Source organism: Abramis brama, assembly GCF_963993115.1.
Source record: "Abramis brama genome assembly, chromosome: 17".
Lineage (NCBI taxonomy): Eukaryota > Metazoa > Chordata > Actinopteri > Cypriniformes > Leuciscidae > Abramis > Abramis brama.
In genome coordinates this window covers 21,554,996-21,582,083 of record NC_139979.1, presented here as the reverse complement: position 1 = coordinate 21,582,083, position 27,088 = coordinate 21,554,996, and the positions used below count along the sequence as shown (strand labels likewise).

Genomic DNA, 27,088 nt, shown 5'->3' with positions numbered 1-27,088 from the left:
CACCATGCGCTGGTTCTTCCCGGGTTAACCCAAAACCGCCGCTCCATGTATGGTCGATACCGCCGCTGCACACGGAAATTGTCACAGATCGCTTGAATAATAGCTTGCCTCCGGCGCATGTAGGCAGTTACAGCATTGTAAAATGCAGAATTTACTTGCACAACAGCTGCTAGCAAAGATATACGCCATGACTGATGACACCCAATCATAGAGCCGAGCGTGAGCCTCTACTACGTCATCGTTTCTAAAGTCCTCCGTTTTGACCTGTCTTCACTAAAACGCCCTCCGGAGATTCAAAACGAAAAAGGGGTCGGCAGCGTTTCTAAACTTCTCCGTTTTGGGTCTCCGTTTTTGCCGTTTTAGTCTGGACGGGAGGTGCAAACGTAGCAAAAGGTCTCCGTTTTTAAACGAAAACGCAGTAGTGTGGATGGGGCCTCAGGCCCAACATGCATGTACTTAAGCGAACGCTAAAAAAAGCACTTAAGTTCTAAGTTGATACTAAATCAATCAAATATAAATGAATGTATAAATAAAAAAAATAAACACCACCAGTATTTTGACAGTATTGGGTACTTAATTTGGTACCAAAACTGTCTGAATGCACGTCTTGGTCAAACATTTTTTATATCGATACCTTGACTTCGATACCAGTTCCTGAACGATCTTTTTTTGGATACCAATGAAATCTGTTTTAACAAGACTACCTTAGCCTACATATAACCTAAAAAAAAACTTTGGTTTTATTTTTTTAGTTTGTTGACTATTTTTACAGACTCATAGACTAGGCCACTGGGCGGAGGAATATATGCCCCGTGCTCAAGCGCAGCACTCGCAAAAGTAGCCTAATGGTTATCAATGTGTCTGGAAAAAATAGCAAGGAGACATTTTAATGTTGGCTGCAAAGATGAAGTTGATGTTGCGGACTCGTCATCTCCGTAGTATAGTGAACCTGTGAGCGCCTTTTTCGTTTGGATTACATAATCAGGGAGTATTTGTTTTCGATTTGAATTGGTTCGTTTAAAAGTAGACATTTCAAGCTTTCTATAAGCCCATTTCTCATGTCTGTGAGGCAAGTAGCCTATAACGCCGAGTTTCGGTTCATTTATGACGTGCTCCAGTTCTTCTTGCAGTCAAAGAAGGAGCAACTTTTTGCTCTTAAGTTTATTCCGTGCACTGTCAAGTGCTTCATCAGATTTGTTGTATTGCCTGTCTTGGCAGCAATTATCTTGTCACAAATATTGATTAATGCGCTGTTGGCATCGTGCCTGGTGAAATGTAGCCACACTTTTGATCTTTTACATCGATGGGGGTTGGGACGCTTACAAACAACAGCCTCACGTGTGAGCCACGTCTCTGGGCGTTACCGGCGTTAAACTAGTGTTTTTCCTTGATGCACTGCCACAGCCAATCATGCTGCATGCTTATTGGCTCACCGACATTGACGAGATTAACCACTTAGGTATCGAAATTTGGTACCGAACGACAAGACATTTTTTGATACTCGATGGTGTCGAGGCAATTCTGTCCGTGCCTAAAAAGTATCGAACTCGATAACCAGCCCTAATTAAAATTGGTTTATGTACCAATCTATAAATACATAGGAAATGAAGGTTGACCAGATTTTGCTGATACAATAATAATGTGTTTAAAGAAAGGCAATAAACTGATTATTGTCACAAAACTAGCAAAACCTATATACTGAATGCACTAAAACAACATTCTTAGTCTCTCTGTCTTGGAGGCAGCCCAGAGAGCCCAACTAAGTTTAAACGAAATGCCAAAAAATTATTGAAAATTGAAAAATTAAAAAAAGTTGTCAGCCACCGCCTGCATTTTGTTGTTCACAAACATTTCATGCCCCCCAGATTATTTTGTTGTATGAATATCTGAACATGCAGTATGATCTTTCAATATGAAATTTCTTTCATATCTATCATAAAAAAAAAAGAATAGACCCTCTGCTTTTAAACAAAAAAGCTGTTTTATTCTAGCCTCATGCAATCTTTTTTATTAACACTTGAATGTGGGCCAGTCCATAAAAAAAGCAACATTTGAGCAAAAAGCTGAGAAAAAAAATCACGTTTTTGTCAGACTACACCCAGATCGGACTTAGAATGATGATCAAAACATAGATGGAGCAGATCGAGTCCACCAACACCCCTAATGTTTGCACAGTCCTGTAGCTCGTCCTGGGTTGACATTTCATTCGGTAACGTTAGGCAGTTTTGATTTATATGCCGTTTAATGTTGATGATCGCATTATTTTACATATACATATCATTACATATGATATCGCTTGATTCTGCTTCTTCTTCATCTGTGTTTTGATCAGGAGATTCTGTACTCTTTTAGAAGATCAAAAAAACACGGAAAGAGATCATTTAAAAAAAATAAGTGTGTTCTTTAGCGTATTATATGCAAATACATATGACAGGCAGGTAGGACATCCTATTACTGCTATCGGACCGAAACGCAATGATTGGACACACATTTTTTGGTCCTGAGACTTCCAGACGATATATATAGAGATCTTTTAATATTAAGACCACTTCTATTATTGATTGCTATCAGGATGTGAAGAGTGTTTCAACCAGTAGAACAAAAATTGTTTATGAAAAACATAGCCTACTGTACCTTTAAGACATCTTAACCCTCTGAGGTCGGCAAACGCGCGGGCGCGTTTTGCTGGATTTTCTCCACATTGTAGCACTATAAACTTAAATTACTCCGTCATTTATGGTCATACAGAAAAAAGAAATATAAAAAAAGAATCTGTGATATTTCTACTTTTGTATGTGTCCACTTACAATCAAATCAAAACATTGTGCTTTTGTAAAATAAAGAAAATAAACAGGGTGTGCGTTCTGCCTCTCCATCGCAGTGAACTTTTTTTTCTTGAGCACGTCTATAAACTGAAACAAAACTCAGCGAATACTTGTCACACATTTATGAGCCATATACCTTTATAAACATTTAACTGTGTACTTTTAAATAATCGGATTCAAACTGAAAACAAATTTTCTCTGTTTAAGTAATTTGTATAAAACCAACAAGATGTCCAGCTTCTCAAACGCTTCCTAATTATTTTTAATTTACCACGCCCACTCGCGCAAAAGAGATTCACATGCAAATCTCCACATGGAACGTGATCGCGCTCATTAGGCCTACCTCAAAAACAAAACACCAAAACACAAGTCTCTGCTTTTAGACGCGCCTGAGCTTACATTGGATTTACATCAGAAGAAGAAGAACGCGATTTGAAGACAAGAAAGATGTAAGGTAAGAAATTCTTACATATTAGTTTGCTATTGTTGCATAAATTTCACATTGCAGTTGAACTGTTGCTAGTTATATGGTGAATATTATAATATTTAGACCCGTGTTTACTGTTACTGTGTTTGTGGATATCTGCTCAAACGTTGATATGTATATGGTAACCATAATGTTTTATATTTGAGCGCGATCGCGTTTGAATGTATCATATTTGGATCATAATCGCGTTTGAATGTATCATATTTTGCAGCGCGGCGATCGCGTTTGAATGTATCATATTTTGGATCGTGATCGCGTTTGAATGTATCATATTTTGCAGCGCGATCGCGTTTGAATGTATCATATTTTGCAGTGCGATCGCGTTTGAATGTATCATATTTTGGATCGCGATCGCATTTGAAAAGCAAACGGCTTCATGTTTTTACTATTATCTCATTTCATATCATCATAACGAATGGAAACATTTGAAGTAACATGATAATCAATATATTTTTCTCTAGCTTAGTTGTTACTGAAATCTTTTGGAAGATTTATACTGCTATAGGTTATTGTTATTATTATTTTATCCAGCACTGCGCATAGCTTATGCCTACAAGGCACAACAAACCTGGTGTTCATTATATTATATATTGTTGGAAACATTTGTGTGTGTGTATTCTGTGAATTTTAAAAAGCAATTTTAACCAGAAAAATCTCAAATTTATTCCCAAAATCGTGCAGGCCTTTCTCTTGATATCAGTATGTTCACTTTTTTTTTCAGGGCCCAGATGCCACTGAGGACTTCAACATTCACATGAGTCTCTGTACATGAACATGGTAAAGTGAAAATCAAACACCTTGGAAATGAAAGGCATGTACAATGTTTTTAGGAATGGCACAAAGGTCTCTGTCTTTGGATCATTGTTTTCAATAAGTGCTTTTTTGGCATTTGTTGTGTATCTTTGGATTATGTTGTGTTGTAAATAAATCCAAACAATTTAAAAGCCATTCTTTTTAAAATCTCCTCATTTACAGTATTGTGCAAGGTTGCTCAGAATGACAGGGCCTGATAGCTCCTAATAGGGCCGTTAGGGGAGGGTCTTTGTCTTTCTCAGGTGTGAAAAGCTTACATATTAATGACCTCCGCATAAAGCTTTTTCACACAAAACACGTCGTAAAATTTTTCAATCAATATGTTGTCTTATCTGAATGAGCAGTCGGGGTGATTTTCACAGTTTTAGAGCAAATATTCTAGGCTACGTGATACAATTTTCAAAAGTCTTGTGAAGAAATAATCAGTATGGGTTTCATGGCCTTATTTCAGTGAGAATTTTTTTTTGTATTTTCACAAACCACGCATAAATGTCATTATCTCAAAACTACAAACTTTTACATACATGCTGCTGATATATTATTGTAGCAGAGTTTGTGCTGAATACAGTGTAATTAGACTTTAGCCATGAAAATGTCACAAGTAACAGAAATAACCAGAAATGTCAGAGCATGTCAGAACACCTCCAGGGCCCAGAAAACAGCTCAGACCTCAGAGGGTTAATGCAACTAATGCAATTATTAACTCCTTTGCACATGAAATGAGTAACAAATGTCCCAAGATGCTGATCTAATGTGTAATCATGGACAGGCATCTGTTAATGTATAGTGGTGATGTCAACACTATAACAATTTCTGAATTATCCGTTTTTGCCGTTTAGATTTGGTAGATGATCTGGGTGTTATTAAAGAAGAACATTTACCATATTTCTAACTCAAGGTTGATGAAAATCCCAAGATTTTTCCCTTTAAAGCATGAGGAATCGTTTAATACCTTTGAAGGATTTTCATCGTATGTGGGCGTCCCAAGGTCCATCTCAGCCTCGTGTTCTAGACTGCCTTCCTCTGTAGTCCCATCCCAGCTGGGAGGATCCCACTGTGTTTGCCTGAAAGAGAGAGAGCACATGAAGCAATTACAATAGGACAATGGAAGACATGGTCTGTTGGTGATGTCGTAACTCAAATCAATCCATGCTGATGTCGTCAAGCTTAATTGAATAAAAGGAGGTTTGATTCTTGAAGTTTTAATGATGTACAGACTGCTTGTTTAATAAGGACCATTCATACCTGGTGATGATGTGGTAGTAATAAATTCTGCCCTCTGGGTCTCGCGCCACTTTCCAGCTGGGAGGCAGGATAATGGTTTTAGGTTTGGGAGGGGAAGGAGGCGGCAGGTCAATGATGCTGTTGGGTACGATCATTTCCTGTAGTGAATCACAGTTCAGGGGATGTTAGTCAGAATGTTGAGATTCCAGGAACCCTGTTTATAGTCTATAAAACACTAATTAGAAGCTGTCTAACAGGACCATGATAGTATATTATAGACTATGTGACCACATTAATTAATATTTAAGAGTAATAAACATATAGCTTATAGTTCTGTATCAAATTTACACGCATCACACTGAATCAACCCGCATTACAACTTGAAGACACAAATCTCCAAGTTCCTGTCTTTCAGATTTTAATTAGCATGTCTTTAAAATAGTTTTTCTTTCATCTTTATGTTTTTATTTATGCCTTTTTTTTGTTTTTTGGATAAACAGGAATAGCTTGTTCAAGTCATCTTATTTTGTTACTGGTTATAGTACGCATGTGGAATTTTTTATTTTTTTATTTGACTAATCGATTACTCATTTATGTGTTAAATTAGACTTCAAAATGACTTGAAATTCCAATTCTTAGTCCTTACATGTCTTTATGATTACCAAGAAGGAATGCTTAAAAAGACAAAGTAGGAGTAAGAGAGAAAGAGAGAGAAAGAGTAACAGCACCCTCGTCTGGTGACAGGCATGACTTGCATACCTGCTGAACTGTCTGAGAGGTGACAATGGTGGTGACGGTGCCTCCCTGCTGCACTACCACACCCTGTGGATGACCCGTGTACACCTGCTGCCCATGCAAGTAGTTGGCAGCTGGCTCAGTGTATGTCTGTACACAACCACAAACAACAGTATGCCATTACATGCTACTTGTTAAGACTGATTACGCTTAAGTGTTCACTCTTCAAAAAAACCCAAAAAACACCACCACTGAGTACATGAAGAAGTTATGCCCTGAGCTGTCATTGGGTTTAGATATTGCATGAGATGTCAGTTATACTCCTGTGTGACAACCATGATTTTCATATCTCACAGCACTGGTCCCATGGGTGATCATTTCCCAATGGACAAAATCGAGTCCCGCCTATCATTTTTTTTTTTCTCATTCGTGAAGTGGTTTCACTCAGATCCACGTCACAATAGCGAAGAAAAATGTTAGCAAATTCAGTTTCATGCAGACTTTAAAATAAAGTCAGTTACAATCTTTTTTCTTTTTTTTTCAGTCTAGCCTAACAAAAGTTGTTTTGAGATCCTTTACCCTCCCCGTAAGGATATCCTGTCTCTAGCCACTAACATAAATGGTTTGTGGTTCAAAACCAGCATGTTTCCAAGTGAAACAAAAATAAAGACAATTATTGGAAAATTCTAGCAAGAGAAATACGATATTTCACTGTAAAATTATTTTCAAATCAAGTAGAATTGTTTACTGTAAGATCATTGACATGCATTTAGAAAACAGATGGGGTTGTGCAAAACCAGTTTTATCAAACAAGAACTGCCTTTTCTTTGATGTAAATGCACAAATTTGTGCAGCGTCATAATGTTTGAATCGTGAATCCATACATTCTGGCCAACACATAAAACTAAATGCTTTAAATCTCTAAAGCTCCAAAATTAATTTAGGCATTACATTATAATGTACAGTACAAAATAGGATTTTTATTGTGGTATTTGCTAAAGATTACCACTTATTAAATGAGAACAATATTATTAAAGGTAATCTAAATGTAAAAAATAGGGGAAACTAGCAATATATTAAAATAAAATCTGTAATATCTGCCAGTAACCAATATTGTACTGATATTTTTTTCATCCCTAGTTTTTTTTCTTTTGCATGTAAAATGTTTAATTTGTAAAATGTCTCATTTGCTATCATTTTATGGAATAGCATTGCATCATATTTTGTATTTACAAAAATACCTCTCTGCTCTCTAGATATCTGCAATGAAAAACATTTACCAGTTGACCACTATGTGAGAAAAATGATTAAAAGGGAAGTACTGGTATCCAACCTGTATGACAGGAGTGCTGGTTTGCGGGTAGCCTGCAGGAATGCTATAGATGGTCTGGCAGGGCTGGCCCTGATAGTAGATGGCCGTCTGAGGCTGTGCCGTGGTAGAATACTGCTGGGTGGGCTGCGTCTGCACCGTGACCGCCTGCTGTGTGTTGGGGTCCCAGAGCGTGGTGTAGCCCTGCTGACTCTGGACCTGCGTGTTGGCTGTTTGTGCAGGCACCGACAGGACGGCCACGCTCGGGTCCTGTGCTGGCACAGCAGGCTGGATGAACTGCTGAGTCTGTGTGCCAGAGGAAAGCTCCAGAGAGGCAGAGATATGTGCCAAGCTGGAGGCAGGACAGGCCTGGGTGGTGGTGGAAGAAGAGGGTGAAGCTAGACCGAGATCTGATATGATGGGCTGAGTAGGTGTTTGTTCGAAGGGACCAGCAGCTGGGGTGACACAAAGAGGCTCTACAGGAGGTGTGGGCAGGAGCACTTTTCCTGCATTGGGATTAGTGGGATCCACATAGGTCTGGATAGGGTATCCAGGTGGGTAGGCCATGAAGCTTGGACTGGAGGTGTAGGCCAGTGGGTTAAACGGAAGCGTCTGTAATTGCTGTTGCTGTTGTTGTTGTTGCTGTTGTTGTTGTTGTTGTTGTTGTTGCTGCTGCTGTTGTTGTTGTTGCTGTTGTTGTTGTTGCTTCTGTGCTTCACGCTGAGCCATTTCCTGTTCAAAGAGCTTTCGTCGTTCCTCAGTGGACAGCTTGTTACGAGACTCTTTGGTGTGGGGTTTCTTCTTGCTGCTGTTGGCCTGCTCATAACTACAGAAAATAATACAAGAAGATCTAAGTGCCGGTAACCAGACTTTGAACATCTCTCATGTCTTTTTAAGGAATAGTTTGTACGAAAATGAAAATCATGTTTCATGTTGTTCCAAACACCTTCTCTAGGAAAGAATGAAACTTGTACAAGTTTGGAACAACATGAGGGTGATTAAATCATTTCAGAATTGTATGCATTTGTTTTATTGTGCCGTAAATCATACCGGTCATCGTTTCTGCGGCCCCTTTCATAAGCTGAAGGTGGAAGAGGGGAAGTGGAGCCTCGTCGTCTTTTCCTATCTGCACTGCGAAGGGACGATCTCTCTCCATCCCTCTCCCGTTCCCGTTCCCGTTCCCGCTCACGGTCCCAGTCCCGTTCACGCTCCCAGTCTCTGTCCCGGTCTCTGTCTCGATCCCGATCACGTTCCTTCTCTCTTTCCCGCTCTCTCTCTCGACTGCTCGAAGGAGTGCGAGGGGTCATCAGGGCTTCCCGATCACGACTGCGATCTGTTAGAGGAAAACAATGGATCAGAGGTCATTACAAAAAAGTATGAAATGGTTTAAATTAAACTGGGTAGGATAAGAGTATGATGCGTTCTTGACCTACCATTTGACTCTTTTTCAACCTGGCTCTTCTTTGGTATCCTGTAAACCTCCTGAGAGTGAAATAAAACAGCTTGTTTATTTGTGATGCATCATTATCTAGTCTTCAAGTACACTATTTCTTTTAAAGGGTAACTCTCACCAAAATGCAACCTAGGGTCTTTTTGTTAATCTACCCGAGGCAAACTTTCGTTTAAAAGCATAATTAGAATGACAACGTCAATTTTTAAGTTTGACCGTATTTTCGTTTTCGGTGAAATTACCTTTTGAATGGGAGTGCTTGAGTGCTTATTTTTAAAACACTAAGAAGGCTTGACTATTTTTGACTGACAAAATGCCGGCGGACACAGCTACAGTGAGTTGTTCAAAATCTTTTTTTTTTAGTAAACTCTGTGTACACAAACAATGTTCTCAATGCTCGAGTTCATGTGTAGAGCCCCTGGTGATACTTTGAGCAAAGTTTCATGTTGTGTCGAGCCTTCTTAGTGTTTTAAAAATAGTGATTTTGATGCTATCATTGTAGTGCCCCAAGCAATTGGAACTACAACTACAATTGAAAAAAATTCAATGCGCGGGTGCGACCTTAGCATACAGGGTAAATGTGGTTAGAAAAATCAGACTGTGTGCATACAGTATGCACTTACTATGCCAGGGTTTCTCAAACTCGGTCCTGGAGGGCCACTGTCCTGCACAGTTTAGCTCCAACCCTGATCAAACACACCTGAGCAAGCTAATCAATGTCTTCAGGATCACTAGAAACTCACAGCTAGGTGTGTTTGATCAGTGTACTCAGTGTACAGTGTACTGTGTTTTTAAAAAGTGTACTCCCGGCTTTTCTAGTATTGGCTTTATGTTAAACGCTACCTCAAAATGATCAGTCCCACTGTATTGTACTTAAAAATTACAGCATTACTAAATATACAGGTATTAGTGAGAACCAAAAAGAATCAGTATTTGCACTTGGCCTCCAAAAAAACTATATCTGCTTTTAACAAATCTTAGTCTTGCCTTTAAGTCTTTCCAACTGTCCAGCAGCCGGGCGGCCATGTCACAGATATCAGAAGCCCGAACTTGTGGCTCCTGACTGCGCTCGCTTTCGACGTCAGAAACGCCTTCCTCCTCATCTTGAGAGGGCGTTCCCACTGCAGCGCCCTCAGCTGGAACAGCCACAACAGCCAGGGCCGATGCATCAGCAGACTCTGCAGCAGCAGACTCTGCAGCTACAACAGCCTCTGATGATGTGTTTTCAGTAGAAACAGTAGCAGAAACAGGTGGAATGGTCTCCAAAGAGACAGATGGAGATTCTGTAGGTGTGCCCTCTATGGCAACAGCTGTAGAATCAGAGGTTACACTCTCCATTATAACTTCTGATGGTTGCGTGGGTGTGATTTCTGCCATGCTACAACTTTCATTCCCTTCAGAGCTGCACTGTTCAGAAGATGCATTCTCCACCTGGGTCTCAGTGATGGGAGTTTCCACATCAGCAACTACATCGTTACTAACGTCTTGTGCAGATGTGGTGTCTGTGACTGAGGGGACACTGTCTTCAACGGTCACTGACTCTGTCTGGATCTCTGATGGCTCCTCACTCTTGGTCTCTTCCACCATCTTCTCATCCTCTAGCTGTTCTTCAGGCTTACAGATGAGTTGTTCTTCAGGTTCTTGCATTACAAGTGTCTCTCCCTCACTGACAATGGCCTCTGGTATTGAAAGTGAGATTTCTACAGTTTCAGGGGGTTCCTCTTTCAATCCTGCCTCAAGCTCAGCTTGACTTTCAGAAGGTGCTTCAATGCTTTCTACTTTCACCTCCCTTTCAATCGTGGCTTCCAACCGTGAAGCCTCATCCTCCATCTCTTCCTCTTCCTCTTCCTCCTCTTCTTTTCCATCTGAAGCTTTACTAGCATCGGACAGTGCGCTGTCCAGACTGTTTTCACTGATGATCTTCAACCTGCGATAGACAGCTCGCTTGGGAGTGTCCCCGTCCAGCTCAGTGACCAGCTTGGCCGGTGGACCATCAGGAGTGTTGAGGGGCGTTTGGGCACGGGAGGTGCTCTCACTGGAGTAACCATCCTGTTCAGCCGGTTGGCTGAGTGGTCGGCTTTGAGCCCAGCGCTGGATAAACTGCAGCACTCGGCTCTCCTCCAGCATGTTCTTTGTTGAGATGGGTAGCACTGCCAGAGCCTTCATTATCTAAAAAATTTGCAACAACAACAAAAAAAACCTTTAAGAGGCTGCACCTTAAATTTCTATGTATGAGTTTAAAACTATACAGCCTTATTATAATTCAGCAACATATACTAAAATATCAGGCCACAAGGAATTTCTAGAGTTTGCTAAAGGAACATAGCAGAAATATTGAACTTTTACCTCCATCTGTAGTTTAATGTTGTTTACAGAGTTGCTCTTAGCCTCAGAAAGTTCAACCATAAATATCCACAGCAGCGAGAGGCCGTGGTGATCCAAAAACTGCTTCAGGCACAAGGGATTCTGGGTATTCTGCACAGGTGTGCAAAAAACTCAGTAAGACCAGATATCAATCATTTTTAAATGCTTAACACAAAAACATGCAGCAATATGTCTTCAAACACTGCAATGCTGTGCAATCTAATAAATCAAATTCATCTCAATGTGACATTGTTGTAGTTTACCTGGATGAGTTTAAGGCAGGTAAGTCGCTGCTCCATCGTCTCCACTCGCACCATTAGTCTGCAGAGTGCGATCACATCTTTCTCTCCACATAAGCCTTCTCCATTCTCCTGCAGAGCCTCCAGTTCCTCATCCAACTGCAGAACAACGTCAACCAGTTTAGACACCAGCAGCGTCACAGGGTAAATCCTTCTTGTTCTCGATCAAACTGAGACCGTAGCAAAAGCTCACTTCCAATTTGAAGTCATTTCATTTCATGTACGAGGAGGATGTTTCCATATTATGCCAGAAATGAAGAATGCTAGAGTGCAAACAAGCTAAAAAATCCTTAAAATGCAATTAGCTTGAATGCATGCAAAATATATTAGCCACGATATTTGTAGACTGGAACAGGCCCTGAAAGTCTCAGAGCAATTAACATGCAAGCAAGAACAAAGCTGACCCAATTCAACCACAGATCACTGCTCTAGTACTGCTGGTTTAAGATTACGCTTTGCCTACAACGATTTGAAAATCTAGCAGGCCATGTTATTTGTGTCTAGTTTTAACACATAATTCTTCAAGCACAAATGTTGTGAATAACTAACAATGTGTCTGAGTAAATAACAGATCAGGTGAGGGACTTGACATGTAAAACACTATCTGTCAATGCATGGGTTCATTCTGTCTTTCTCCTGTTATTTCCAAAAGCTGGATGTAGCACAATAATTAAGCCCTCTTCCTCACCGTGGTAAGTGCACTGTCAGTGTCTTTCTTCCGTGAGCGTTCCTTCTGTTTCTTCCCACCTGCTGCTCGGACACTGACCCGAGTCTCTCCACCAATTAAACCCCGACAGCTAGGAGCTCCACAGAAACACTTCTGGGCCTCTTTACTGGTTGACAGTAGGAGGAAGTTGTGACATTATGGTCAACATTTATGTTGTTTCATTTTCAAGAACAGTAAGGCCATATGTTATATAAATTATTTGATCTTTTACCCATATCTTTGGAACTGATAATCAAAAGTGAGCTCTGTTCCAGCTGTCACAGCTTTGGTGGTGAAGAAGCCAACACGGAGCTGGCCATTAACAGTCCACTGCAAAGGGTGCAATGGATTAGAAATTCAAAACAAAGATTTTACATGGAAATCAAAGGCTCTAAGATCCAGTAGCACTTATTCCTACATGGGCAAAATCATGTAGGGATGTGCAAAACAGACACAATCAGATGCATTTCTTAGCAATATTTGGATATATGAAACAGATATTAGGTTATAGAACAAATATGGCTAAATAACCATTTACTGCATGTTAGTAAGTAATCAAGTAGTCGTCCTTGATAATTGACTAATCATTTCAAGTGCACTTACTTTCTGAGTTTCGCAATTGGGTTCACAGCTATGATTCATGAAACGGGAACAGTTTCCTTTTAAAGTAGCATCAATTATCTGCAGACATAATGGAGACATATGCTCATCAATACATTTTTTTAACTTAATTCATGATAGTTAGCAACAACACTTCTAATTCTCATCTTTTGCACCAATGACACTAACTCACCTCATTATTTTTCAAAGCCATGAAATAATAGTGAATGTTCTTGTTTCGTGCATACTCCTTCACCCGTGCTTTAAATTCCCGGTGATCCAAAACTTCTCCGCAGTATTCTAAAACAAAGGTGTTCCTGGAAAAAAAAATATATATAAATAGTTAACTTACATAAAAGACAAAAAACATATCTAATAAGCACTTGATAACTGAAGCAAATAGTACTTACGGCTGTAGGTCTTTGCCTGCTCGTAAACCCCAACCTTTGCTCTCTGTCAAAATTACCTCAAAGTCTGCATGCTGTTTCATTTGGAAGCGCCGGTTGGAGCAGTATGCCCCATTTAAACACCGGGAAGAGCTTGAAAGAGCAAGAAAAAGGAAAAAAAAAAATATATAATCATTTTGCCTTCCATGTTCTTTCTGCAAATTAGAACCAGTTGAAGATTCCAGCCTCAACAACCGCAATTTGCCAGTTATATAAAATAAGCCAGTAACATAAACACAATATATTAATTACAGTCTATCTCAACAGGTTCTCTCTGCTAGAAAGCAAATATTATGATGTAGTAGCAGGATATCTACCACTCAATCATCAGCAAGCGATTGAGGCAATCTTCCCCACAGGCCATTATCCCTCGGGCTCGCTCTTCTCTTGAGAGGATAGCACACTCACACTGCATACGCTTGATGTCACGATGAGACTTACTCTTTTTGCTGCAAGGACAAAGATCAGATTTGATGAGCTTTAAGAAAGGTTCAAATTAAATGGACAAACATTCAGAAAATCAAAAACAGTAGAGCATGGTGCTACCAACCCAAAGAATATGAATTAATTTGCCAGGGATAAAAATGGGTGCAAAAAGGAAAAAAATAGACACTTACCGTTCAGTCAGATACATATTTTCTTCGATGAGGTCAAAGTAGGGTGGCATTTTTTTCTGCTTTGCCTTTTCCCTCCACACAGATGGATCCCGGAAGTTGTTAAGACTGAGCAGTGGGCGCTGCACCTCTTGAATTTGATGGAAAGATTCCTTACTATCTTTCAAACTCCTTGAGTTCTCATCCAAACTATCCCTTTTACTGGTCAGACCGGGCTCAGCCTCATTATCTGATTCAGATTCAAAATCTTGACGTCTCTTCTTAGGTGGGCCCCTACCTCGATGAGGCTTTTGGTTGTCTTCTCGAGGGGCTTCTGAGATGTTCTGATTTTCTGTGGTGAAGCTGCAGTTGCTACTTATCTCATGGGCTTGAACAAATGGGGATGATCCTGGAAGATCAGCAGACAGGATAGATCCTTGTTTGATCCCTACTACCCTTCTCTCACTATCATAATCATGGTCATTGGTCAGAGAGTCTGGATGGATCTGGTTAACTGAATTGAGATACTGAAAAGGCACATGCGTGTTGACTAGTCTGCTGGTTTCAGAGATGGCAGAGTGAGCCCATGGAACTTGTCTGTGAACATTATCAAACAGAGCAATTCCTGGCTGAGAAGGGCGTTCGGTGCCATGACTGCTGTCGGGTTGCTGAAATGTACTGCTGGGCTGTTCTGACTGATTGAAGTCCCAGGCCAAGCAATAACCCTTCCCACCGCTGAAGTCATTTGAGTCCCCATATTGCTGCTTTCCTCCCTTCCTTCCATTCCAGCTATCTGGTTTATCATGGTACTGATGGTGATCTGATTCGGGTCGCCTGCAATTCTTCTCAAAACTCTGAATAGAGGCTTGGTTTACCTGGGCACAGATATTTGGTCTTTCTTGGGCACCCCAGTTCTTGTCCACATGAGCACTGGTAGCCTCTGAATGGCTGGTGCTATCAATCATGTTGCTCTGCGATTGGTAGGAGACACCTTTAACATCTGGAATTACAGCTTGTGCACCGGCCTTAAAAAGTGCAGCTGATGATTCTTCAATAAGCTTGGACTTATTGTTAAAGCCATAAGCAAATTCCCTATTAATGCTTCCATGTGTATCAGTCAGTTGCTGGCCAGAAAACACTGAGGACCCAGGAGACGGTTCAGTCAAATCATTTGTCTCAAGAGCAATGGTTGAATTTTTTGGCACAACCACCACAGAGTGCAACCGCTTTAAGGAGACCCGCTCATCATCTGAATCAGAGTCCGATTCTTCACTCTCACTGTCCTCACTGTGGCATTTACCATCATGGTTTAAGGAATCAGGGTCTTGAGTTTCAGGCCTTGGTTTGTCTAAATCGATTTTCTCTTTACCAGTAGAGCGGCAATTAAGGGGAAGATCACTAAAAACCGAAGAATTTGTTGACTGAGGAATTTCAACATTCTGATTTTCTAATTCACCATGGGTATATTGGTTTCCAAGGTCAGATGTGTGGGGAATTACTTTGTGATGAGATTCAACTGAGGTTTTGTCCTGTATTTGTCCTTCTACAGATTTTTCAAATGGTAATTCAGAATCCTGTTTCTGTGTACAAGATTCATCAGGGGTAGTATCATTGTTGAACTCTATTTGTTTTACTAAAATGACCTTTTTCACATCTGGATTCATTATTTTCATAGGACTTTGATATTCTGAAGTGACTTGACCAACAATGTCCCATCTGGATTTTTTAGCGCTACCATCCTTTTTCAAAATCTCACTAGGTTGTTCAGAATTCACGCTAAGTTGCTCAGAATCTTTTTCAAAAAGTTGAGCACTCGGTGTGACAGGTATACTGATTGTACTAATGCTTAGCGATGACCCATCCAATTTAGTGTTTAATTTCAAGCATCCTCCAGCTGGTAATTCTTTCACAGAAAGAGAAAGATGGTCTGCCAGTGATCCTACTGAATCCTGACTGGGAGAGTGGCCTACGCAAAATGACTCGGCCGGTCCTTCTGTCAGAGCTTCGCTTTGGATTGGAATCTCATCTTTTATTCCAGGTTTATCAGCCTCAATGGAACTTCTAACTTCAAGGCTTCTACTTGTTGTGGAAGTGGATTTCTTCAAACTTTCAGTTGTCTTGTGACTCTCAGGGACATTTGTGCACTTTTCCAAACTACTAAGATCTTGGTTTGGAGGCTGATGCTCAGTTTGTTGATTTGTTTCGAACAAATTAACTTTGAGTGTAGCTTCATGCATCTGTTGAGAAATGCATTTAGCTTTAGGCAGAGTACAGTTGTCATCAATTTTGTTGCATTCCTTCTGAGGAGTAACTGAACTGGGGACTAACTCTGACTGTTTTGTGTTATTATTTTCTGTTGATTGTCTCTCTGTTCCAGTAACATTATTTAAAGTCTTGTGATCCACTGAACCTGTTTTTTTGGATGATGAAGTCCGAGACCCAGATGATCTGTCTGATCCTTGTGACTGATTTTTTTTTCTGTGCTCCTCATCAGAGTCAGAGCTGTTTTTATGGACCTTTTTCTCAGATGTTCGAGATGAGGTAGCTCGGTTGGAATTTGAGGTTTTAGCATTAATTTCCGATTTTGAGAGGGCACTGGATTTCCTGTGAACTGCTTCTGCTTCAGGAGAGCTCTTTCTATTGGATTCAGAATCACCAGCTTTTAAATTAGATCGTTCTGATTTTGAATGCGGTGTTCTTTTGTCTGACTCAGATGATCGAGAACAATCTGTGGGTTTTAAGTCCCTGTGGGATCTGGAGTGAGTGGATGATTTTGATTCTTTTTGTGAGCTAGAGTATGTAGAGGATCGGCTTGAGTCACTACCTCGAGTCCTTGTCCGCCGGTGGTCATCCTCCGAGTCAGAGCTGTCACGAGACCTGCCATCAGTTCGAGACCGCGAGCTTCTCCTTTCACGATGAGGAGAACTTCTATGAAACCTCCGCTCAGAATCATGGTAATGTGACCTTGACTGTCTCTCACTCCTTGACCTTTCAGATCTGGAATAAGAACTAGTTCGACAGCCTCGAGATCTGGACCGTGAACGACTTTTGGTCCTTCTTCTGTCTCTGTCAGAACGAGATGATCTTAAAGACGTGTGCCTGGAGTCACGCTCAGACTTTGCCCGACTCGACCCCTTTTCATCTTCTTTCCTATCAGGCCTCTGCTTTTCTAATTCCTCTGTTTTGAAATTAGAGGATCTCTTCACTTCATTTATCTGGGATTCAAATTTAATTTTATTTCTGTGTTCACTAGATTTCTGGCTAGATGATGTACGAATGGAATCCCCATCAGACTCCGAACCTGGAAGTGTGCTTTCTGATCGTGGCTGGGATTTTCTGTTTTCCTCATGCTCAGAAATATTGGAAGAGTCCATATCTCCCTTCCCAATATGGGAAGAAACAGGACCTTTAAGGCATGAGTCTAATTTCTCCTGAGGGTTTTCCTCTTTGATAACTATTTCAGAGGAACTATCAATGACAGAGTTCTTGTGAGACTGTTGCACTGAGGTGTCAGTTTCAACCTTGGCTGAAGATCTAATTTTGTCTGACTCAGGTGGGACTACTGGCTCTGAAATGTCTGCTGAGGCAATGCTGACAATGGAGTTATCCTCAACAACAGTAACGCTGAGAAACTGTTTCTTAAAATGCATCTTTCCAAGAACATGTTTTGATTTGAGTGGGATGGATACTGGAGCAGGTGCAGTCTGGTTCTCCCCCACTGCTGGAGTACTTGTGTCCACATTCTTGGTTTCATCAGTCTGTCCTGCTAGATCTGTAGTAGGTACAGCTCCAGCTTGCAGTGGAGAAGAATTTTCACTTGCAGATTTCTCTGGGCTTGGTGGGGCTAAAAATACATTTTGACGTGGTTTCTTTGTCTGTGCAAAGCTAAAGGAGACCTTCTGTCGACCCTGTTCCTCAAGGTTTACCTTCGACTTGTTTCCTTTAGGCAGGAGATGGTTAGTCAATACGACCCTGGGTGCAAGGCCTTTGAATATGACTTGCTTCGGGAGGCTTTCAACCTTGATCTAGTGATGCATTTAAAAAAAAAAATAGAATTTAGCATTTTATAACCATGTTGTGAGTATGTACATTTAACAAACAAAAAGATATCTAAACTTAAAGACCTACCGAACAATCGTTTACATCTTCCCTGTTGTCAAATGAACAGCATGAAAGAAAGAAAGCAGAACATTAGTCCAATTTAAAATCTCATTTTAAAGAAAATTAACAACATGCAGCCAGTTGCATAAACATAGCCATTATGTTAAGACTGTGTCTTAACCAACAAGCAATTAGTCAAATGGCAATCAGTATTTTTATGTAACTGGCAGTTATGAACAGTATTAAAAAAAATGTATGACTAACTTGTTATACTAGTCATAGCAGTTTATACAACCAGCCCCTGCTGTGAAATAACATTATTTTATCCAAAACGTCAATGCCTAAAAGTTATAAAAAGGTCTATGACACACAATTATATGGTTTATATTTTCTTCCTGTTTTTTAAGTCTCTTCATATCATACAAAACTGACACACTTGCAACAACAAATAAGCATACTGCTTGCTAGTTCTAATATGAAACCTAAATGAAGCTACCAAGCAACAACTAGGTTACATGTTCCTCTGAGACCCATTTTCTTCATCTGACCTTCATAATGGAGTCACCCCACAATGATAATAGTAGTTATGGGAGGGGCTTCTCATGCCATTCATTTGTCATATCTGTCAGCAATATTTTAATTTACCATGACCCTATTTAATATTTTTTTTAATAATGGCACCATCAAGAATCAGGTATAATAGAATGAATAGCATTTTGATGTGTGACCCACTTTAGCCATTCTAATGCAACATTTCAAATGATACTGCTAAAAAATATATCCCTAATGACACTCACTAGAAGCATAAAATAACCTGAAACATAAGGCATGTCAAATTTATTTCATACATAAGCTCAAATACTGAACACTGCACAAAAGCCAAGTGCTGCACTGTTTGCTAAAAATGCATACAGCCATGTTCAAGAAAGTCCAGCACATAAACGTGGCAAGCAAATGAGTAACAAAAGTACTGTCTAATCTTAATTTAGCCCACAATATTCAGGTTTGAATACAATTACTTATGGATTATACATTATACAGCCCATGGCCCCACACATTCCAGATGATCATGTCGTGTATTGTGATAAAAATGCTTTGGCGTTTCTCTAAAATTTGTTTTAAAATAACTAAGGGGCAGACTAAGAGGTGAAATGCAAAAAGGTTTTAAAATCTTTTAAGCCTACATAATATATGCAAGCACTCGGTTATCTAAAATCCCTCAATAGTGCAAAACCAAATTTAGCCTGGAACTGGAGAAGCAGGATTAATATTGCAGGGATGCATGGCTTAACATTCTTGCATACTGTCCGTTGACATAAGGAGCTAAAGATATAGCCTATTGGCCCATGTCAAATTGAAACTGGACATTGAATTCTGCAATTCAAGTTATGTTTACTGAAACACAATTGAAGATTACTGCAAAGCCTCTGTTCTATTAACAGCCAAAAGTGAAAGTTTTTGTTTCTGCTTGCAGTTTAAACAAATGGTACAATGCACCCTACCTGAGATCGGGATTCAACAGAGCATCCATGTTGAGGCAGATCTGATGCTGAGCAGCTTGAAGGAAGCTGCAACACTGGGGCAATCCAACTCAGAGAAGTATGCTCTCTGACAAAATGTCACACCTATGGAGAAGAGACAGCATGCCTTAATTTAGTCAATGTAGATTCCCTGATGCAAATATATTTGTTCTCCACATTTGAAAGTACAGTATTTTGTCTACAGATGAAGCTTCCAGGTATCTAATTGTTAAAAGTCTCCTCCACAGATACATCACTAGATGTTTCTATAAGTGCTAAAATATATTTTAAAGTTGCAATGAAATTAATAGAGCTATAGAATATAATCATTTTTACGATGCATTGCGATGCTGATGTGAACGATTCTGAATTGATGCATGAAAACTAACTAATCAATTTTTTTAAATGTAATTAAATAGGCCTATCAAACATACTAATGTACTGGTGTATTTCAAATAAAGTACTCTTCTCATGTATTAATAAAAATGGATGCATCCTTCAGAAGCAAAGCACTTGCATCTGAATCTGATGTTGGCAGATAATGTACCAAGCTTCTTGAAAGCAGATATTTGGGCTCATTTCGGCTTTTATGAAAAGAGCATCCATGAATGAGAAAATTAAGTTATGTTAAAAGGAGTTATTAAGCACAATAAGGCACGAAAAAGATCTCAATGCGTTACCCGCACTGACTGACACACCTGAAGCGTGTGCACAGAAAGAGTGTGTACAGAAAGAGCGTGTGCATGTCCGTTTGTCCTTAGCGAGAGCATTTGGAGTACTGTCAGGAATTTAGTGTGTCATGTTGCGCCACGCCACATGTAGACAGCATCGCTGATTATAATGGGTTCAATTTGATTTTGTGTTGTCCCGCCACTTGCTTCTGGTGTAGACACATTGTTTTGCCAGTTGTGATGTTTTAAGCAAATTCATCATCTGTTTTACCTTTACCTGGCACTAGCAGTTCTTTCACAAACTTGTCCATTATATTTTTACACGGCAATACTCAATTCTGATTCTTCAATCGGGCCATGTAGTGCTCTGTTATTCCACGACAACAGCCACTACAACTGATAAGTGGTTCCAAAACTGCCGTAAGTGATTGTAAAAAATCTGATGTGTAACATGTTAGATCCGTACATTATGTCTTAATATATAATATATTTAATACCTGCTGCTGCATGCTTCATTAATGTTGATCAAACAAAAACAATAAAAAGAGGGAATCACCCACTGCTCTTGACAGAATAACTGTTGTAGTAAGAGTGCATCGTGATGCATTGAGAATCATTTAATAATTTAATCACTTTTTGACGTTACTTTCCTGCTGGAACACGCCCCCTCAGCCGGACTGAGTGGCAAAAGAGCCTGTTGTGTGATTTAATAGGGGAAACTGCGAAAACGCGGGTAAAACAAACGATTATCAGTTTAAACTAAAGGTTGGATTTGATATAGTGTTCCTTACAACTTACCAAAGATCCAGTGATCCATGGATATTGACATGCAGCCAGGAATCATGTTTCCTGACATTTATATGTGCTTGATTTCGACGTCGGGGAAATACATAAAGCAAATTTACCCGTGAACGCTTTATATAAATACAATATAGGTAGGTCTAAATTCTGGTGATCACTTATATCATGTTATATGTATCATCCAGCCCTAAAAACTGGAGTTTCAGTTTCACTTTCAGTGTTTATTTAAAAACATCCAATTATGCAGAATGTACGATGGTAAATATTTAATTAATGAGTTGTCAATACAATATATAACAATACAATATAGGGTATGATTTTACCCCTAAATTCAGCATATTAACACAAAATGGTAACTCGCTGCCTGGAGTCCAGTTGTTTCTATGAATTGCAGCATTCCATTTGCTTCTCTGCTCTGTAGCTTTTAGGGGTATTTGCTGCCTTTCACCGCTAAGAGGCACTACAATCACCGACTTTGAAAAGTGTCAGTTTATTCTCTCTATTGCGTAATCTGACGCGGCTCGTTGAGAACTGGCCAGCAGATAAATTCAAGAGAAACTTTGTAGTTAAACGAATTCATAATCCCAATACTGAAATTACAGTACAAATTTAGAACTGAAACAAATGTAGCTTTCTATTATTGCATCAAATTTAAAGGGGTGGTATAATTCCCTTTTCACAAGATGTAAAATAAATCTCTGAGTGTGTATGTGAAGTTTTAGCTCAAAATACCCCACAGATATTTTTATATAGCATGTTAAAGTTGTCACTTTTTGAGGGTGAGCAAAAACGCCTCGTTTTGTGTCTGTACCTTTAAATGCAAATGAGCTGCTGCTCCCGGCACAGAGGGCGGAGCTTCAAGAGCTCGTCATTAGCAGCTTCGATTACCTCACACAGACATGCACTGAAAATTTAAAAAACGTTTAGCCTTTTCTGTTCAAACCGCAGTCAGAAGTGAAAACATGTAGACAACATTTCTGAATGGTTAGTTGATGAATATGTGTAGTTATCTTCTAGCCATTGATTAGCATATTCTGTCTTGATAATCTATAAATCGTGTTCCGGGGGCGGGGTTTATGTAAATGTTAGGGTTAGTGATGTCACTAACCCGGGAGGAATGTCGTGTAGTCCCTACCAGCCGTTTGTTGTAGTCCTTAAAAAGCGATTTCTGTAAAAGCAAATATCTCCCTTTGCTTTGAACTTTAAGCGTTGTAACTTTGCAGATGTTGCTTATGTTCAAACAGCAACATTACACACTAACTAAAGTTAGAAAAGTGAAATCATAATCAAACACCCCTTTAAGCAAAGTACACACGTTAACACTGTGTGCCCAGTTTTTCTATAGCTAGAAATGTAAAGGTAATGGCAATGCATGTAAAGGTTATGTGTCTTTGTTACTTCGTGTTAATTTAATTTGTTAGTAGCCCTAGATTTATGAACTGAAACACAACAGTGAAATGAATTAAACTAAATGATCGTAAAATTTAAACATTGTCAGGACTTGCTAACTGATGTTAGTCGGCAGCATTTGTGTTTAGCATTAATTAAGAATTAAATAGGCTTACCGTAGGTTGTTATGATTAGCATAATTTTCTTTAATAAATAAAAACATTTAACAAACATTGCAACAGAAAAATGTCACATCAATGAGGCTCATGCTCATAAGACAGCGTTCAGACAATAGCTCTGTGGTCAACGCTTCAAACGGTCTTAGTTCAAATCTCAGCTCTGCTAGCTTCATTCTTTTTTTCTGTATGTTTCGCCCTGGCAAATTGCACCTTGCTTACAACCATTTTTTACTTTCTGTATAGGGAACATTTTTTTTCTATTTTTAACAGAACTGCTTTTGAAATTATGATTGGAATTATTATACAAATGTAAATTCAGTCATTCTGTTGGATAATACTTGTTCCTTAGTGTAAAATGGAAATGCATGGTCATTTTATTTTATAAATATAAGCAACAACAAAAAAAAATATGGTGTAACAGAGTTATAGAACTAGACATATCTCTCTCCATTAATAATAAAAAAAGAATACAGTAGCCCATGTTTGATTGGGATTTGAACCCATGTCATCTAAATCATTGAAACCTAAGTTCTACCACTCGACCACGAAAGCCCTGAAGTTCGGTTGTTTCGCTCACACGAGAGAGGAGCGCTCTCTAGAATATAATAGTAAAAATAATCAGCGTCATTGCACCTAATTTATTTTCACTGACTGTAAGATATGCCGATAATGGTCTTTTGGTGTATTTTTTGTTTTTTTGTTATCGCGCTGCTCCGCCGAGGAATAGGCTTCTGTTGCCCACCGACGTCTACAATATGAAATATAGGCTATATTGTTGTCGTCTCTATTTTTAACTTTTGATTCTATTTTTCTGTTCTAAAAGTTTGTTATATTCTGTTTAAAATGTACTTTTACATATTTAATTTTTGCTTTTGTTAAATTTAACGAATTCTGTTGTAGCCTAATAGGCATATTTTAAAAAAAAGTTTGTTCTATTCTGTTTTTTTTTTACATATGTAATCAGTCTCATTCTTGTTGAAATAATGAAAAATGTTTTTTTTACAAGACCTGTGTTTTTTTTGTTTTGTTTTTTTAAATAAACAGATAGCCTACAAACAGAGATATATTATAATATAATAATAGACGGTAATAGGCCTTCTGGTTGACTACCTACTGTATAACATACATTTTTAAATTTTCATTTCATGTTGACTTTAATAAGCAACTAATCATATAATTATATAATTGTGCATAATTAGTTCTGTCATCATTTACTCACCCTAAAGGCCCAGATATACTTCAAGCGAAATCGAAGAACAAACTGATGTGATGTCATTTCGAACAAAATCAGGCCGAAACGAAGTTCGTTTGGAGTTTGAAACAGCTGCTAAACACCTTCCTGCTACCATTGGTCTGTGGCAATTACGTATTAGGTAGGTGTGCTCGGACGCTCCGCCTTCTTTCACATGAAAATCTTTTCTGGTTCATGTGGCTTGTTCAGTCGGTCGCGGTCTGACGTCCTTGAGTGAAAACATGAACACCCTGGAGAGCTGCTTTACAGTAAAAAATGAAGTTGTACTCCTGATGAAACGAGACACAGACACTGTTTTTCATGTTTAATACGGTAAAGCTGCTTGATTTTAATCTATTGTATAAAGTGATATGTAAATAAACGTGACTTTAAAATATCCACGATGCTATGATCATATGCTTTTCTTATGCTTTAATAAAATGTTTTCTTAATTTTGTTGTGTATTAATTTTGTGATTGAGAGGAAAGTGTGCAGCACATATTTACATATTCATCTAAACAGCGTTCTCCTCTCATCAGAGTGGGCGGCGTCAGATGTTCGATAACAGTATATCGCTGCACGCGTATTTCGAACTTCGTTTTACCCCTAAATGAAAAACGAAAAAGAACTTTGTTGTGAGTATATCGGGGCCTTTACGTTGTTCCAAACCTGTATGAGTTTCTTTCTTCTGTTGAACTAAAAAGAAAATTTTCTGAAGAATTTTGGTAACAAGACAGTTGACGGTTAGCACAGTAGGAAAAAAATACTATGCAAGTCAATGGCTACCATCTACTGGTTACCAACATTCTTCAAAACATCTTCTGTGTTCAGCAGAAGAAAGACACTCATACAGGTTTGGAACAACATAAGGGTGAGTAAAGGATGAGACTTTTTTGGGTGAACTATCCCTTTAAGACAGTAAATTAAATAAGCTTATTGACATTTCAAAAGGGAAACACTTTTCATTTAGCTGTCAAAACTATCTTTACAATATTCTGCTGCAAATTAATCTGTCACTTGTCTTGAATATTAATATGGCTGCCAATAGTAAAACAATATTTGGCCTAGTGTGTGTTCCATGTTTCTGGCTGGTAAATTACTTCTGTGTTATTCATGGATTTACAAAATGACTTTTCATATTCAGCCTACATATCATGTTAAGCATTTTGCATATGAATTGGGCTATGCAGTTAATTGTAATATTCATTCATTTCAAGTTTGATTTTTAATATCTTTAAGAATAATAATAGTTGAAGCCTTAGATTTGCTATGCTTGTCAAAACGAGAAAATGTAGAATTGAAATGGTCATCTGGCTGCTTGTAGCAGCAGACAGAAGTGGAGGGAAGAGCACTTATCTGGCTCAGCAGGACAAACTGCCTTTTGTCTCAAATGTGAAAGGTAAACTACGTGCCCTGGACGCACAATATGGGTTCTAACATAAATGAGTAAGACTGGATTATGTCGTTTGTTATGTCCAATAATTATAGCTTGATCGTTGATCATATAATAAAGAATTATAACTCGACATGTTGTTGTAAAGTGGCAAAATAAATGCTTAAATACTGCATGTGGGTGACATTTGTTTGCACAACATAGCAATGTTTTGTCTACAGATGTCTCAGCTCAATTATTGCTGTGGACGACCATAACGAAACTGAGGTTATTTAATAACACGGCATTCGGTTAGTTACCAGTAACTTCAGCAATGACTGTCTGGTTCATAATGTCAACGAGCTGGCCCTAAACCGCGCGCGGGGAGCTAAAAAATTTACCTCGTGGATATGAGGCCTACACGGAGGCCTCGCTGCATCTATTTTCACTTGTGTATCCAGGACATACGATATACATTGACATTACAATATTGTCTAATAATTTTTTAGCCATTATGTGAATTTCCAGCGACAAAGAACATCACATTTTATATAATCTTATATTTTTTGATCGGTCCCTGCATGTTGTAACGTTAGTTTCCTCGGCTCGCTGGCTAACTGCACAGTGAACTGTCGCTATGGTCACCCATTTGAAACGTCTATGATTGTTTATTTTTCATAACCGAATCTATTTGTTGAGCTTAACGGGTTATCTACAATGCCCTTTTCTCTACAAACCAAAGTGTACAGTTTGACCTATGGTTTATGCTCTGAACCCATGAAAACGGGTCACCGTGAGCGTTGGGTTAGCGAGTTAGCAGTAAAAGGACTAACTAGATAGCTCAATGGCTAACTGGTTAAAATCTGTAGTGCATGTAGGTTTTCATTGGGTATGTTTTATGTGCCAAAACAAACGCACAGCAGCTGTAAAGTACTTACTTCGTATACTTCTCCAGTTCGGTCAAGCACTCCATCTTGTAGGACAATGATGGCAGTTTCTTTCACTTGTTTTCTCCCGAAACAGCAGAACACAGACGTCAAATCCACACGGGTCAACAATTCGCCTGGTGTTAGATAGCATGCAGCTAGATCCAAATGCTTGCGTTTAATGCTCGGTCCACGGTGATCAAATAAATACACATTAGACGACTCCTCTGTACTGGTTTATCAGTACGAAGCGGGTTGTGGAAGGCACCATCCTTTTTGTTTCATGGTGTAGTAGGGCAGCCTCAGATGATCTGGCGGAGTCGATATGCGATGCACCGGTCGCGGGACTCGCGGCTCCTCCTCTCTCGTTGCGAGCCACAGCTCATGCAGTGAAGAATAAGGTCGACTGATGTCTCTGCTGTCCAGAGGGACTTATGACGATCCTAGTCGACGATCTTGGGGCCTTTGTTAAGCTACGAAATCTTCCATTACTAGATAACGTGGAATCAAATAGTTTAATGCAAAGAGAACGCGCGACAGGCTCAGCTAAAGACTATTTAGTGCAATGCTTTTGGTCAGACAGACAACATGGAACCCGGATAGGCATTCAATGGTGTGCGATCCCCAAGAAGTCAGTTCAGCATACTTGGGTTAAATTGGAAATGTGAAATTCGGAGGAAAATTGGCAAGTTGTATATGGCAAGCAGTTTATTCTTTAACACAAACTAGAATCGATTTTAATGTTACTAGTTCCAGTGGTAAGTAATCTAATTGTGACTATATATTTTTCTATTTAATTTCACTAGAAACTGAATAGGCCCATTTGTCACTATTGGGAAAGTGACTTGTAGCAAAGTAATAAATAGTAGTAGGTTATCTAATCAATATACTTGCATTTATTACTTTGCTACTACTTACTTTCCAAATAATAGCAAATGACTATTCAGTTTTAATTGTAACAAATTACTAATTTTGCCATATTTTAACTGTGGTCCAGATATCAATTATTCACTTAAGACTGGTAAATGCTTCAGTTGTTGCTGATGC

At 39.1% G+C, this 27,088-nt stretch overlaps 1 protein-coding gene across 2 annotated transcripts in view; it reads right to left on the bottom strand.

The window, feature by feature from the left end:
• setd2 (SET domain containing 2, histone lysine methyltransferase) overlaps positions 1 to 26,429 on the bottom strand; it is a 31,992-nt gene extending 5,563 nt beyond the window's left edge. Inside the window, exons 1-19 of one of the 2 annotated variants that reach the window (XM_084088706.1) lie at positions 26,054 to 26,429; positions 19,455 to 19,577; positions 17,980 to 18,001; positions 13,876 to 17,876; positions 13,576 to 13,707; positions 13,223 to 13,351; positions 13,006 to 13,129; positions 12,816 to 12,893; positions 12,445 to 12,542; positions 12,195 to 12,339; positions 11,471 to 11,605; positions 11,190 to 11,318; positions 9,831 to 11,012; positions 8,827 to 8,875; positions 8,444 to 8,726; positions 7,418 to 8,219; positions 6,109 to 6,234; positions 5,371 to 5,507; positions 5,078 to 5,189 (exon numbers count right to left, since the gene is read on the bottom strand). In XM_084088706.1, coding sequence (XP_083944832.1) covers positions 5,078 to 5,189; positions 5,371 to 5,507; positions 6,109 to 6,234; positions 7,418 to 8,219; positions 8,444 to 8,726; positions 8,827 to 8,875; positions 9,831 to 11,012; positions 11,190 to 11,318; positions 11,471 to 11,605; positions 12,195 to 12,339; positions 12,445 to 12,542; positions 12,816 to 12,893; positions 13,006 to 13,129; positions 13,223 to 13,351; positions 13,576 to 13,707; positions 13,876 to 17,876; positions 17,980 to 18,001; positions 19,455 to 19,483 — 7,713 coding nt within the window. In that variant the 5' untranslated portion in view covers positions 19,484 to 19,577; positions 26,054 to 26,429. Of the gene's footprint in view, positions 1 to 5,077; positions 5,190 to 5,370; positions 5,508 to 6,108; positions 6,235 to 7,417; positions 8,220 to 8,443; positions 8,727 to 8,826; positions 8,876 to 9,830; positions 11,013 to 11,189; positions 11,319 to 11,470; positions 11,606 to 12,194; positions 12,340 to 12,444; positions 12,543 to 12,815; positions 12,894 to 13,005; positions 13,130 to 13,222; positions 13,352 to 13,575; positions 13,708 to 13,875; positions 17,877 to 17,979; positions 18,002 to 19,454; positions 19,578 to 24,249; positions 24,350 to 26,053 lie in introns of those variants that run through there. The other variant, XM_084088707.1, reaches the window with a different exon arrangement.
• Between the last annotated feature and the right edge of the window lie 659 nt (positions 26,430 to 27,088).